Here is a 15,272-nt window from a genome sequence, read left to right as displayed (position 1 = left end):
GATCCACTGGAGGAGGGCAAGACAACCCACTCCAGTATTCTTGCCTGGAGAATCCCATGGACAGAGGATCCTGGTGGGCTACAGTCCCTGAGGTCACAAAGAGTTGGACGTGACTGAAGTGACTTAGCACGCACACTTTTTGGATATGCTGTATGTAATAGTCAGCTAGGGCTGCCACAGTAGAATGGCACAGAATGAGTGGTTTAAACAACAGAAATTTATACCCTTACAGTTCTGGCGGATGGAAGTCCAGGATCAAGGTGAGAGCAGGTTGGTTTCTCCGGATTCTCTCTCCTTGGTGTGTAGATGGCCATCTTCTCCCTGTTTCCTCACATGGCTTTCCTCTGTGAATGAGCATCCTTAGTATCTCTTCTTCTTCTAAGAACACCAGCCGTATCAGATTAGGATGCCACCCTTATAACCTCACTTAACCTCAACTACCTCTTTAAAGGCTACCTGGTTGCCATGGTCTGGCTGTTTGTGTCTCTCCCAAAATTCATATGTTGAAATGTTAACTCCTGGGACTTCCCTGGTGGTTCAGTGGCTAACACTCCACATTCCCAATGCAGGTGGTCCGGGTTCAATCTCTGGTCAGGGAACTAGATCCTGTGTGCTGCAACTAAGACCCAATGTAGCCAAATAAATAAATATTAAAAAAGAAATCTTGACTCCCAGTGTGAAAGAATTGGGAGGGAAGTCACGAGGGTTGTGGAATTAATTAAAGAAAGAATCCTGAGCTGAAACTGGAGTCAGGACAGACGATGGATTGTCAACAACTCCAAACAGGAAGAGATCCATGCCTACCTCTCAGACAAGAAGGTATCGCCTACTTTACTATCCGGCAGTAAGAAGAAGACTTCTCTCCACCAGATGACAGTCCAGCCAACCAGAGACTGTAGCACCCCAACCGGTAAGAAACCTCCATACTTTGGACTGGACTCCTGGTTCCTCCACTGGACTCTGGTTATTATAGCCTTTCCCAAAGATCCCTTTTCCCCTATAAAAGCAAGTTACTCTTCCTTGTTGTCTGGATTTGCCTGTGGTACACCATAGTTTCAATATTCCAAATGCAATTCCCCTGGCTTTTCTTAAATCAGCTCAGTTCTGCTGGTAAAATAACCGACTATTATATTGTTAAAGTTGGCAGGGTAGAGTCCCCATAAATGGGATTAATGCTGTTATCAGTGAGACCACCCAGTATGTTCTAACCTTTCCCACCATGGGAGGATTTCGTGAGAAGGCTCTAGCTATAAACTAGGAAAAGAGACTCAGCAAAACTCAACCATGCTGGTGCCTTGATCTTAGACTTCCAGATAATTTTGTTTCTAGAAACCTAGATAAACTCTGCTAGTAATGCTGAAGCTTCCCTGGTGGCTCAGACAGTAAAGTGTCTGCCTGCAACGCAGGAGACCTGAGTTTGATCTCTGTGTAGGGAAGATCCGTTGGAGAAGGAAATGGCCACCCACTCCATTACTCTTGTCTGGACTGGACTGTAATAACCAAATGGCTGTAATAACCAAAGAGTCCAGTGGAGGATTTAACTATGCTGAGGATTTAATTTTCATTGTTGTTGTTCAGTCGCTAAGTCGTGACTTAGTGACTTAGGGTTAGGTCAACCCTTTGTGACCTTTGAACTGTGAGAAATAAATTTCTGTGGCTTATAAACTACGAAGTCTGTGATATTTTGTTATAACAGCCCAAATGTTAGACAAAGTCTTAGTCACATTTGGGGTCAGATCTTCAACATATGAATTTATTTATTATATTTGTTTTCAGATTCTTTTCCATTATAGTTTATTACAAGGTATTGAATACCATTCCCTGTGCTATATGTTTATCTATTTCATATATAGCAGTTTGTATTTGCTAATCCCAAGCTCCAAATTTAGCCCTCCCTCCCTTTTGCCTTTGGGAACCATAGTTGGTTTCCTATGTGAGTTTGTTTCTGTTTTGTAAATAAGTTCATTTGTATGATTTTTTTCGGATTCCACATAAGAGTAATATCACATGATATTTGTCTCTGTCTGACTTACTTCACTTAGTATCATAGTCTCTAGGTCCATCCGTATTGCTGCAAATGGCAAGACTTCATTCTTTTTATGGCTGAGTAATACTCCATTGTATGTGTGTATTTATATAAGGAGAAGTGGTTGGCAGAGGATGAGATGGTTGGATGGCATCACCAACTCAATGGACATAAATTTGAGCAAACTCTGGGAGATAGTGGAGGACAGAGGAGTCTGGCGTGCTGCAGTCCATGCAGTTGCAAAGAATTGGACACAATTTAGCGATTGAATAATGAACAACAGTATACATATCATATCATCTTTATCCATTCATCTGTCGATGGACACTTAGGTTGTTCCCAGGTCTTGGTTATCGTAAATAGTGCTGCTATGAACATGGGCTGCATGTGTCTTTTCAAATTACAGTTTTCTCCTTATATATGCCCAGGAATGGGATTGCTGGGTCATATGGTAACTCTATTTTTAGTTTTTTAAGGAAACTCCACACCATTTTCCACAGTGGCTGCACCAATTTACATCCCCGCTAACGGTGTAGGAGGGTTCCTTTTTATCCATGCACTGTCCAGCTTTTGTTATTTGTAGACTTATTTTTAATGATGACAACTAAATTAGCTTTATGGTAAGTATTGATATCTGGTTAAGTATGGCAAGTTCCTTTCCTGGTTCTTCCTTAGAAATGTCCTGACTTTTAAATGGTTAATTATTTTCTGGCTGCAATGGGTCTTCATAGCTGCATGGGCTTTTCTCTAGTTTCGGTGAGTGGGGGCTACTCTCTACTTGCAACAACAACAACAATGTATTTTAATAGAATATTATAATCTTATGCATGAAGATTTTACATCTGTTTGGTTAAAATTTCCTAGTTACTATTTGTGCTGGATTGAACAGTGATCTTTCCCCAAATTCATATCCTCTCTGACCCTCAGAATGTGACTGTATTGAAAACAGGTCTTTGCAGATGTAATGAGGTGAGATGAGATCTTACCGGCCTAGGGTGGGCCCTCAGTCCACGATGTGTATCCAATGTGAAGGCCAAGCAAAGACACAGAAACACTGGGAAGGTGGCCACGTGATGACAGAGGCAGAGACGGGGCTGAGGCAGCCACAAGTCAAGGAAGGCCACAGAGTGCCAGCTGTCACCAGAAGCTGAGGGGGCACAGAGAGATTCTCTCCTAGATCCTTCGGAGGGAGCATGGCCCTGCCAGCACCTTTACTTCTGATTTCTACTTTGCAGAACTGTGAGAGAACCAATGTCTATTATTATTACTATTTTAAATTAATTACTTTTTGGCTGTGCTGAGTCTTCACTGCTGCACGTGAGCTTTCTCTCTAGTTGCGGTGCACAGGCTCCCCACTGCGGTGGCTGCTCTTGTGGCAGAGCATGGGCTCTAGGGTGCTCAGGCTTCGGTAGTTGGGTCACGTGGGCTCAGCAGTTATGCTTCCTGGGTTCTAGAGCACAGGCTCAAACCCGTGGTGCACCAACTTAGTTGCTTCAAGGCATGTGGGATCTTCCCGGATCACAGATAGAACTTGAGTCTCCTGCACTGGCAGGCAGATTCTTCACCACTGAGCCACCAGGGAAGCCCCAGTCTGTATTATTTTAAGCCACTCAATTTGTGGCAATTATGGTATCCAAAGGAAAAATAATATATTGTTAAAAATGTTTTTGAATAAGTAAATGGGACCTTATCAAATTTAAAAGGTTTTTCATAGCAAAGGAAACCATAAGCAAAATGAAAAGGCAACTTACAGACTGGCAGAAAATATTCGCAAATGAAGTGGCTGTCAGGGGTTGATTTCCAAAATATACAAATAGCTCATGCAGCTCAATATCAAAAAATCAAACAACCCAATCAAAACATGGGTAGAAGACATAGACATGTCTGCAAAGGAGACATACAGGTGGCCAACAGGTACATGAAAAGATGCTCAACATCCCTAATTGCTGGAGAAATGCAAATCAAAACTACAATGAGGTATCACTTTATGCCAGTCAGAATGGCCATCATCTAAAGATCTATAAACACTAAATGCTGGAGAGAGGGTAGAGATAAGGCAAAACTCCTACATTGTTAGTGGGAATGTAAATCGGTGCAGCCACTATGGAAAACAGTATGGAGCTTCCTTAAAAAACTAAAAATAGAGTTAACATATAGTCCAGCAATCCCATTCCTGGCGCACATAAATAGACAACTCTAATTAAAAAAGATACATGTGCCCCAATGCTCATAGAAGCACTATTTACAATAGCCAGGACATGGAAGTAACCTAAATGTCCAACAACAGATGACGGGTTAAAAAAGATGTGGTACAATATGCAAAATAGACAGCCAACGGGAATTTGCTGTCTGGCTCAAGAAACTCAGACAGGGGCTCTGTATCAACCTAGAGGGGTGGGATGGGGAGGGCAGTGGGAGGGGGGTTCAAGAGGGAGGGGATGTATGTATACCTGTGGCTGATTCATGTCGAGGTTTGACAGAAAACAGCAAAATTCTGTAAAGCAATTATCCTTCAATAAAAAAATAAACTAAAAAAGAAAAGAGAAAACCAAAGAAAGATATGGTTCATATATACAACGAAACATGACTCAGCTATAAAAAATGAAGGAATAATGCCATTTGCAGCAACATGGTTGCAACAAGAAATTATCATACTGAGTGAAGCAAATCAGACAGAGAAAGACAAATATCACTTATATGTGGAATCTAAAAAATCTAAAAAATAATTTAACTGCATTTATTTATGAAACAGAAACAGACTCATAGACATAGAAAACCAACTGCTGCTGCTGCCAAGTCGCTTCAGTCATGTCCGACTCTGTGCGACCCCATGGACTGCAGCCTACCAGGCTTCTCTGACCATGGGATTCTCCAGGCAGGAACACTGGAGTGGGTTGCCATTTCCTTCTCCAATTAGAAAACCAACGTAGACGTAGAAAACCAAAGGGAAAATGTGGGGAGAGGGGAGGGACAAGTTAGGAGTGTGGGACTAACAGATACACACCCCTACATATACAATATATAAACAATAAGGATAATACTGTATAGTACAAAGAACTATTTTTAATACTTATAATGGAAAATAATCTGAAAAAGTTATATATAACTGAATCACTTTGCTGTACATCTGAAGCCGACACAGTATTATAAATCAATTATACACGAATAAAAAATTTTAAAAAGTGTTTTTTGGGTTTTTATTTTATTTTTTTTACAAACAATACCTTTCAGAAAATATATTTCTTTGGGGAATTCCCTGGCTGTCCAGTAGTTATGGCTCCAGAGTTTTCACTGCTGAGGGCCTGCATTCAAGATCCCGCAAGCCAAAAATGTGGCCAAAAAAGAGTGAAAAAAAGAAAAGAAAGTATATTTTTTCTTTGTTCCTGGTGAATAGAAACACTACTTACTTTTAGGTATTGATTTTTTTTCTAGAAAACGTGAAAACTTGCTACTTGCTAAGTACTAAACTCTACTACTAATCTGATAATTTAGACTCTTTCAAATCTATGATGTCTTAAAAACATTTCATCGGATTGTAATGATAATGGCTGTGGTGGTTTTAATGTGTCCACAAATTCCTTGCTATTTCCCTTGTTGAGTGGGGGAACTTTTTTTTTCTGGCCATGCCATGCAGCTTGTGTTATCTTAATTCCCTGACCAGGGATTGAACCCCGGCCCACAGTAATGGAAGCACTGAGTCCTAACCACTGGACCACATGGGAATTCCCCAGAGGTGAAACTTGATCCCCCTTTCCTTGGAATGTGGTTCTGGCCTGTTGCTGACGAGGCAAAGCAGAACCGTTGGTATATTTCACTTGTGATATCAAGTTGTCAAAAGACTGCAGCTTTTGGGGAATTTCCGGCAATCCATGGGTTAGACTCTGTGCTCTGACTGCTCAGGTGTTGTTATTGTTCTGTCTCTAAGACCTGTTTGATTCTTTGTGACCCCTTGGACTGCAGCACGCCAGGCTTCCCTATCCTGCACCATCTCCCGGAGTTTACTCATACTCATGTCCATTGAGCCGATGATGCCATCCAAACATATCATCCTCCGTCGCCCCCTTCTCCTCCTGCCTTCAATCTTTCCCATCATCAGAGTCTTTTCCAATGAATCGGGTCTTCGCATCAGGTGGACAAAGTATTGGAGTTTCAGCTTCAGCATCAGTCCTTCCAATGAATACTCAGGGTTGATTTCTTTTAGGGTGGACTGGTTTGATCTCCTTGGGTTCCATCCCTGGTTGGGGCACTAAGATCCTAGGAGTTCCTGAGGTGCTGTTACAAAAAAATAAAAGACTGGAATTTTTACCTGTGCTTTCTCCGTGTCTCTCGGATCATTCTCTTTGGGGGAAACCTGCTGCCTCGGAGTTGGTAAAAGACCACTGATTACAAGTTCCATTCAGAAAAGGGAAGAACGTTCAGCACACAGCCACCAGAGTCCACAGGCGGAGGGCAAAGCCCCAGCTCAGCCATCAAGCGCCTCCTGCTTTGCTGTGTAAGAGGACCTATGCAGGGAGGCTCTTCCTTGTCTTTCGCCTTCTCCGGCCACAGATCAAATACACCCTGGGGGAGTGCACCCTTTTGGGGGTAATGTAGCTTTGGAAGCCTGCTTCTTGCTGCTGCAAGTGCCAGACTCAGGAGTTCCTCCAAGGTTTAGCACACCTGGTCTGGAATTTCTTTGGTGATGTCATGTCTTCAATACCCAAGTATGCTTCCTGTTTACTTCTGGTCAGGTCAGTTCTAATGGGAAGGTAATCACAGACAAAAATCTCACGAAGACGCTTGGGTTTTGTTCAGTGGTCTCTGTGACATCCCTCCCGACTCTTTCAGCCCCATGATGTCTGTGTGAAGCGGTGGCCTTGATAGGACGGTGACAGTAATCCTTTGGTCTCTGTTGCTTGGCAGGCATTCACCATCTGGGGAAGCACCTTTAAAGGAGACACGTGAAAACAATCTTGGGGCCTCGGTCTCATCTCATCTGGAAGGCAACTTCTGGAGCCATCTTACAGCCGTTTCAGGTTGGGGTGCAGAGATCCTCGCCACTGTCCACCCCAAAGGACAGCGGTGGTGGCCTCCTAGATCTCCTTCAAGGACGCCATTCAGGAAGCACAGTTGGGTGACAACCTTCAGCCACAGCTTCTTTGGCTCCACCATACTGTTCATGGGGCTTCCCCGGTGGCTCAGTGGCGAAGAGTCCACCTGCCAAGCAGGAGACTCAAGTTTGATCCCTGGGCTGGGAAGATTCCCTGGAGGAGGAAATGGCAACCCATTCCATTATTTTTTTTTTAACTTTAAAAACATTTTATTTATTTTAAATTGGAGAATAATTGGGGCTTCCAAGGTGGCTCAGATGGTAAGGAATCTGCCTGCAGTACAGGAGACTGGGGTTCCATCCCTGTGTTGGAAAGATCCCCTGGAGAAGGGAATGGATACCCACTCCAGTATTCCTGCCTGGAGAATTCCACGGACAGAGGAACCTGGATACAGTCCATGAGGTCACAAAGAGTCAGACATAACTGAACGACTAACACTTTTACTTTCTGCTTTACCATAATGTGTTGGTTTCTGCCATACATCAACATGAATCGGCCACAGGTATACATATGATCCCTCCCTCTTGAACCTCCCTCCCACTTCCCACACCAACCCATGCCGGTATTCTTGCCTGGGAAATCCCATGGACAGAGGAGCCTGGCAGGCTACAGTCCATGGGGTCCCAAAGGGTTGGGGCATGACTTAGTGACTAAACAACAATAGTGTTCACACCAAAGGGATACCCTCCTCCCCGAGGAGATGGGGTTCGGGACTGCCTGTCACCCCTGTTTCTCCTGTGGATGATGCAAGTAGATGTCAGCCTTGGGTGCTATTCTTCTGCCAAGTTTCCCATAAAGCTCTCCTCCCCCAAACCCTCTCCTGAGCCACAGCTTCACGTGCCTGGCTCACCCACCCCCATCTTGCCCCTGGCTGGACTGTCCACGGAGAATTGTGCCAACTCTGTACTCAGGCCCGTGGAGGGAAAGCTGCTCAGTTCCCTGTGTTCCTCGTGCGTGCTCCTCCCCCGGCTGTGGCTACACTGCTGCTGTCTTCCCCGTGTCTAATGGACAGACATGCCTTTGGTGCTTGCTGCTCATCTGACAGTCCTCTTCCTTTGTCATCCTCCAAGCCCCTCCCCCACTGCATGGATGCCCCACCCACTGCAGGTTTCCCACCTGGCCCCTGGGCCTCTTCCCCACCCCACACCCTGCCTGCCACCATCATCCTAGCTGAGTTCCATGCTCATACGGTCACCATCCCACACCTGGGGCCCCAGGTCCTCAGTCTCTTCGTATCCAATAAGCAGTTCCCACTAGCTCAGGGCATTGTCCAAAAAAAAAAAAAAAATCTTTTTCTTTCCTTGGTAGCTGTTTGCTCTCCTCTGCCCTCTAATGACCCCAAGGCAAATCCATCCTCCCCCTTCCAGGCAGCAGATAAACATATTTTCACCATCTTCCAAAAACAAGTGGGGATTTGTTATCTGTGGCCAGAAAAATCTAAGTCCAAACAGGGCTTGCTTCTGTCACTCACTCCTAAGTGTGACTTAAGGCTTGTTACTGCCCCCAAACCTGCTTAGTACCTGCTCAGTCCTCTTTTCTGATCTCAACCCCATCCTTCCCACCATTTCCACTATAGTCGCTAGAACCGTTTACCTTATTTATTTGACTGCCTTGGGTCTCAGTTGGGACACTTGGGATCTTGGTTGCCTCGTGCAGGATCTTTCGTTGTGGTGCAAGGACTCAGTAGTTGCGGTGAGCCAGCATTTGGGATTTTAGTTCCCCGACCAGAGATCAAACCCATGTCCCCTGCATTGCAAGGCAGGTTCTTAACCACTGGACCACCAGGGAAGTCCCCACTGGCACCCTTTTTAAACTTCACCAGGCCCTCAGCTCACTTGAACAGCTTTCTCCCCTGCTCATCCACTTAGTGGGCATGGTCATGGTTGAAATAACACCCTTGTCATAACCCCAACCTCTTACTCCCCTTTTCTTTTTTTGCCCTTCATTCCTCTCTGTTGAAGAATGCAGCCCTTGATTGATTGGGTGTTGGAACCATCACCAGTGGGGCAGCAGGAAAGCCCAAGGCTTGGTGGCGTGTGGGGAGTCCAGTCTCAGCTGTTACACATGGTAAAGAAACTTTGTTTGAAGAGTCAAAGAATATGGATGAGTCTGGGAATAACAGAATGGAGGATTTTATGAGTCACAGAGAGCTTGAAGAAAGAAGGAATGGGGATATAAATCAGGAGAAAAGAACTACAGAGAAAGGGAGAAAGGATCAGGGGTGGGGCTTACTTCCAGCAGCAGCAGAAGCACTCCCTGTTTGGACTTAGATTTTTCTGGACACAGCATTAAGCAGATAACAAATCCCTACTTGTTTCTGGAAGATGGTTAAAACTCATGTTTATCTGTTGCCTGGGATGGGGAGGATGGATTTTCCTTGGTGTCATTAGAGAGCAGAGGAGAGAAAACAGCTACAAAGGAAAGAAAGAGAAAGATAATGTTTTTTTTTTGGACAATGCCCTGAGCTAGAGGGAGATGTGAGGATAAGTGAACATACAGGCCTCAGAGAGAAGGACAAGGCTTTCATCAAAACACAGGAAAGGAAAGGAATGAAAGTATCAGTCATCTCAGTCTAGACTGTGTCATCCTAACAATTTCCAAATCTCAGTGGCTTAAAACAAGCAAAGTTTTTCCTTGTTTGTGCGACATGTTCATCACTGGCCGGCAAGGAACACAGGCTGACAGTCAACCACCATCTGGAAAGTTGTGTCCCTGAGCCAGAAGAAAGAGCTCTGGATGGTCTCATGTTGGAGAATTTGGCTTGGATGTTTCCCTCACAACTCACACACACACACACACACACACACACACACACACACAACACAACCATAACTGCCGGGGGTCAGATGCATGCAAGGTGAAGAACTGGAATTTATTTCAACAGTACTCAGGACTTCTATGGCATTTTTACCTCAGATGAGCTTTATGCCAAAGAACTGATGTTTTCTAATTGTGGTGCTAGAGAAGACTCTTGAGAGTCCCTTGGACAACAAGATCAAAACAGTCAATCCTAAAGGAAATCAACCCTGAATATTTATAGGAAGGACTGATGCTGAAGCTGAAACTCCAATACTTTGTCCACCTGATGCGAAGAGCCGATTCACTGGAAAAGACCCTGCTGTTGGGAAAGGGTGAGGGTAAAAGGAGAAGAGGGCAGCAGAGGATGAGATAGCATCATTGACTCAATGAACATGAATCTGAACAAACTCTGGGAGATAGTGGAGGACAGGGGAGCTTGGAGTGCTGCTGTCCATGGAGTTGCAGAGTTGGACATGACTGAGCAACTGAACAACAAAAAGAAACCCAGGGCTGGAAACCTCAGAGACAAGCCAATACTTGCCCAAGATCACAGAAAGCGGCAGTGGGCTGACTGGGAGCCGGGTCTCCTGTCCTCCAGCCCCTGGATTCTGAGCTTTTATCTTTGGCAAGGTTAGAAACACTTGACTCACCTCCCTTCACCTGGAGTCAGACTTTCACTCATGCTGCCACACACCCTGCCTCAGAGTTGAAAGTGTCCTTGGCTATTGCCAGTACTTCTGTAGTGTCCACTAGAATTTTCTTTTCTCCCTGGGGCCATCTCAGCTGATGAAACCAGATGTCAAAACCTTTGTAGCACGAATTTTTGATCTCCCCAGCCTGATTGTGATCAAGTAGGACCAGCAGATTTTGAACATTCTGCACTTTTCATCAGATGTTCTGTTACGAAATACCATGTTTATCTCCTCCTGAATGCCTCTCCAGACCCCATGCTCCCACAGCCCTCATGCTTCTTCCTGTAATAGCACTTTGATAAAAAAAGGTCACTTGTCACATCTGAGCAAAGATAGATTCCAGCTCCAGTGGGCCTCTGCTAGCAGGAACCTGTCCAAGGACCCCAACAAGGCTTTTTGCACAGCTGTCCATGACCTACCTCTGAACAGCCTGGGGCCCAACAGGGACATATGGATCCATGGTAAAAATTCTGGCAACCCTAGTTAGACTCAATCTAACATTATACAGCCCTATCAGACTACCTGTCAGATTGGCTTCTTACCATTCTTTGCCCAGAAAAAGCAAGATTGAATTGCTCCAGCTGCTAGCAAGCCAAGACTGATTTCAGCAAATGGAGAAATTGGGACTTATCGGCTGCACTGTTAGTGAAATCATAAGAAAGACGAATTAAGGAGTGAAAATAATCTAGGACAAGTCTCAAACTTCTGGGTATGTAAGAAACCACCTCTGACTTCATAGTTCAGTGAACAAAATTCAGTCTTTTAAAAAAGAATGCAGGCCTGGACGTTTGGCTAGGTTTAACAGCCAAACTATAGTTTTAGGTGGAAAAAAAAGTCAAAGGACAGTCATAGATCAGTGTGTTCCTATTTATGCAAAATAAAAAGGTTGGAGAGAGCTATATATGTGTATGTTCAGACATACACATTTGGAAGGCTACACAAGACCCTGATGCTGGGAAAGAAGGCACTGAAGGAGAAGGGGCCGACAGAGGACGAGATGGTTGGATGGCATCACCGACTCAATGGACATGAGTTTGAGCAAGCTCTGCGGGTTGGTGATGGACAGGGAAGCCTGGCATGCTGCTGTCCATCGGGTTGCAAAGAGTCAGACACGACTGAGTGAGTGAACTGAACTGAACTGACCGATAAGACGCTAGTGAATGGTCATCTTCGAGGGGAACTGGGACGCTAAGGAGAGGGTCACTTTTCTTTTGAATTTTGGGCCATTTATATTACTTCTTTTAAAAATAAATCACCAAATGCAATGTGATATCCTGACAGAAAAAAGTGTTAGTGGGAAACCAGTCAAATTAGAATAAAGTATAGTCTAGTTAGTAGTACTGTACAGCATTAATGTCCTTGTTTTGGCAAATGTACCAAATGCAGCTTTTTTGGTGACTTTTTCCTGGTTCTTTTTTCATCATGCCCACTCTTCCCCATTCCTGGAACTCTGGCTTTTTCTCATGCTATTCCCTGCGTGTGGGATGTTCTCATTCTCTCCTCCTCCAACGCTGCACCCATCCTTCAAGGCCAAGTTCACCAGTTACTTGCTCTGAAGTGCTTTCCTCACCTTCCTTCCCTCAGTGCTCTAAGGTACCGTATCTGGCTGTGACAGTTGGTTTACTCTTGTTTCTTACTTGCCATCAATTGGATTCCCCACGAATTAGACTTTAAGGTGAAGACTGAAGTGCAGCTAAGTTCTGCAGGATGCAGAATCATGGGTACTGAGGGTTGGAGGGCTGACTGTGCTGTCATCTAACAAGGACCTTGAGTAGCCCTGGATTTGGACCTGTGGGAAGGTGGGGGTCCTAGAACCACCCCTTCCACCCTCTAGAGTGACAACTGCACTTTTTTCAGTCACACACAGCAACGAACCTTCCTTATGAGCCAGGCTTACTGAGAGCCTCAAAAACCGTAAGCAATGATAACATTAAATTTCATTCTTAAAGAAACAAAACTTCTTAGTCAATAATCTTTCAGGTCTTTTGTCTTTCCAAGCAAATGAATACTTTTATTAACATGGTAAATTGTTTTTAAACACACGGTAGGGTTTTGACCTCAAACGCTTGTCAGGTCTGCTACTGAAATGAACTTACAGCTAGACAATTTACAAATCTTGAAGATACCTAGTCCCTGTCCAGTTTAGGGTCCAAAATAGCCATTGCTTTTCTTCCCCAGACCCTTAAGGGCCTTTGCAAATATCGCTTTCATGTCCAGAACCCCCTGAAATGTATCAGGGTATCACAACCATTACACAGAATACGGAGACCTAGCTTGCGTCCTATTTTAGGTTCCGTGTCACATAAAGCTGAGTTACCTTTTCCAAACGAGCTGACCAGACAGGTTACATCAGTGTGCCGCATAAAACTTAAAACTTTGAACAAAATACATTTCTCCTCCTTTGGTCTCACACAGAAATCAAAGTCCCCAAACATAATATCATCCTCCAGCCCTTCTTCTGGTTCATCAGTCCCAGCCAGATCAGCTCCAGTCACATTCCCAGTTGAAGTCTGGTCCCTTCTTCAGCTTCTTTAGCGATCGTTGCATGGAGTCATCTTCCAGAAATAATGTAGTTCCTTCAGGACCTTCAGAGCCAGAGAACCCCAACTCTGAGTCTCATCTGTCACACACAGACCCAAAGTTCCAGGGAGCTATCAGGTCACACAAGAAAGAGCAAAGCACCTCAAAACTTAGGAACAAGTTTAGAAAAGCCCAGGAACAAATGTGGCTGCTGTAAGAGCTTACAATCTAGGCCCTAACTCTTGTGAGTGCATTTTCCAAATTTAAGTTACCTCTCCAAACAAAAACATTTAACAGTCAAAACTGAAATTGAGGTCATTAACCACAGACCATAGCAGAAACGTAGTGTAAGTGAGAACAGAGTATAGACAGAAAGGTGGGGGGTGGGGAGGGGGCGGGAAAGAAAGAGAAAACAAAAGGCTCTCTGGTTTCAGCTTCTCCAGGGTGTCAGCCAATCTCCATCAGTTGACCAGAATCCATTGGCTGTAAATCTAAAGTGAAAGTGGGAGAAACTCATCATTAACAGGTTAATCCGGAGTGGGAAAAAAACAACTCAATAACATTACAAATTCAGCCTCGCAGGAAACCATCTCTTCCGGAGGCCATTTGACTCCTTCAAGCAAAATCTGGGACCGTCCAATAATGGCCTTCTCTCTGTTAATTCTGTTATTTCTATCCCCGTCTGCTTAATGGTCTATACTGTGATTTTTGTTGTTTATTACCCTAGTAGTTATCCTAATGAGCGTGATTTTAGCTTTCAACCACTTACTAAGTCAAAACCAACCAACTGGCTTTCCCCCTAATTGCCAGTTCAAGAGTAAACAATTTTTGTACGCCCTAACACCTCCTAACGTAAAAACTTGAGTAGAATTCTATTCTCTTCTCCCAACTCCCACCCGCCAGGCATCCCCTGTAAACAAACGTCCCCGAGGCCGACCCAACCGTCGGGCAACCGCTGGGACCCCCCTGCTGTCCCCCACCCCCCGCCTTACCGCCGACCCTCCTTCAGGACGACTCGCTCTTCTCTATCCGCCGCACCAGCTCCACCAGCATCTCTGCCATCTTCGCGATCTCCTTGGCCTTCTCCTCCGCCTTCTCGCACCGTTTGGTCCCCCGGCCCTCGGCTCCGTCGTCCGGATTCTGCAGATGGTTGAGCGCGCTCTCCTCCGAGGCCTCCACCTGCGTCTTTATCTGGATGAGCATATTGTCCATCTCCCACAGCTTGCTTCGGTTCCGCAGGTAGGCCCGCCCGTGCTCACGGGAGAGTGCTGCGATGTCCTCGCGCATCTCGTTGATGACCGGCAGCAGGAACTGCTCGAAGTCCTCCTCGGGCTCCAGCACCTCCACCTCCTCCGGCTCCGCCAGCTCCACGATGTCCAAGGGCCGCATCTTCCCCGCTCTTCCCGAACCACAGGATGCGAGGCGGCTGCAGAGAGAAAATGGAGACCCGCGGGGCTTACCAACACACTTCCAGAATATTCTTTAAAACTTTCACCCCTTTTAAACTTTTCGCCTCACAGAAGCTACGGAAGACGAGCGACTTACGAGCAGAGAAGCGGAGGACAAAATGGAGGCTCAGCCGTCAACCAGCGCCCTGCGTGTTGCGGCCCCTTTCACGACACCGCCGTGCCTCTTTACGGTCACGCCGCTGGTGGAACTAGCTGCGGGCTCGCGCACGTCAGTAGAGGGCGACGCAACCCGCTTTACTGCGGCCGCACGCGCGCACACCCAAGCTCTCTCTACCCCTTCGCCTTCGGGCTGCGTCCTTCTGTAACACACGCACGCGCAGACGCACACGCACGAGCTCACTTATCTCCCTCCCCCTTCACCCCTGGCGGCCCGCTGCTGCTAACCCATGCAGTGTGCACGTGGGCTCTCGTGTTCTCCTCACCGTTACCATCATGCTGCGCTCGCCTCCGCAACCCACGCAGGGGCAGGCAACACTCCCTCTTGTTTCGCTTCGTTTTCATCCCCAAACCTCCATCCGGCTGCTACGCTGGCTTTGGGCCTGGGTCCAAAGTGTGTCTCCTGAAGGAATTTGTGTGTGTGGTTGTTATTGTTTAGTCCCTAAGTCGTGTCCAACTCTTTTGTAACCCCCCCGCGCCTTTGGATTGTACTCCCTGGTGGCTCAGACGGTAAAGCGTC

General features: G+C 45.7%; 1 protein-coding gene across 2 annotated transcripts; it reads right to left on the bottom strand.

Annotated features, from left to right (window-relative positions):
- Positions 1 to 12,590: 12,590 nt before the first annotated feature.
- On the bottom strand, positions 12,591 to 14,732 carry MRFAP1L1 (Morf4 family associated protein 1-like 1). Of its 2 annotated transcripts, XM_005208342.5 has the most exons (3): positions 14,673 to 14,732; positions 14,120 to 14,553; positions 12,591 to 13,618 (listed from the first exon to the last, which is right to left on the bottom strand). In XM_005208342.5, the coding sequence occupies exon 2, from the start codon at positions 14,514 to 14,516 to the stop codon at positions 14,133 to 14,135; it is 384 nt and encodes a 127-aa protein (XP_005208399.1). In that variant the 5' UTR covers positions 14,517 to 14,553; positions 14,673 to 14,732; the 3' UTR covers positions 12,591 to 13,618; positions 14,120 to 14,132. The 2 variants fall into 2 exon arrangements, with proteins under 2 accessions (XP_005208399.1, NP_001030421.1); NM_001035344.2 differs by lacking the exon at positions 14,673 to 14,732 and having other exon boundaries at positions 12,598 to 13,618; positions 14,120 to 14,672.
- Between the last annotated feature and the right edge of the window lie 540 nt (positions 14,733 to 15,272).

Source organism: Bos taurus, chromosome 6 (genome assembly GCF_002263795.3).
Source record: "Bos taurus isolate L1 Dominette 01449 registration number 42190680 breed Hereford chromosome 6, ARS-UCD2.0, whole genome shotgun sequence".
Classification (NCBI taxonomy): domain Eukaryota; kingdom Metazoa; phylum Chordata; class Mammalia; order Artiodactyla; family Bovidae; genus Bos; species Bos taurus.
This window is presented reverse-complemented; position numbering and strand designations above follow the sequence as displayed.

Bases quoted from the DNA above. Each gene is read 5' to 3' on its own strand.
- MRFAP1L1 (XM_005208342.5), bottom strand. From the start codon at position 14,516: ATGCGGCCCTTGGACATCGTGGAGCTGGCGGAGCCGGAGGAGGTGGAG.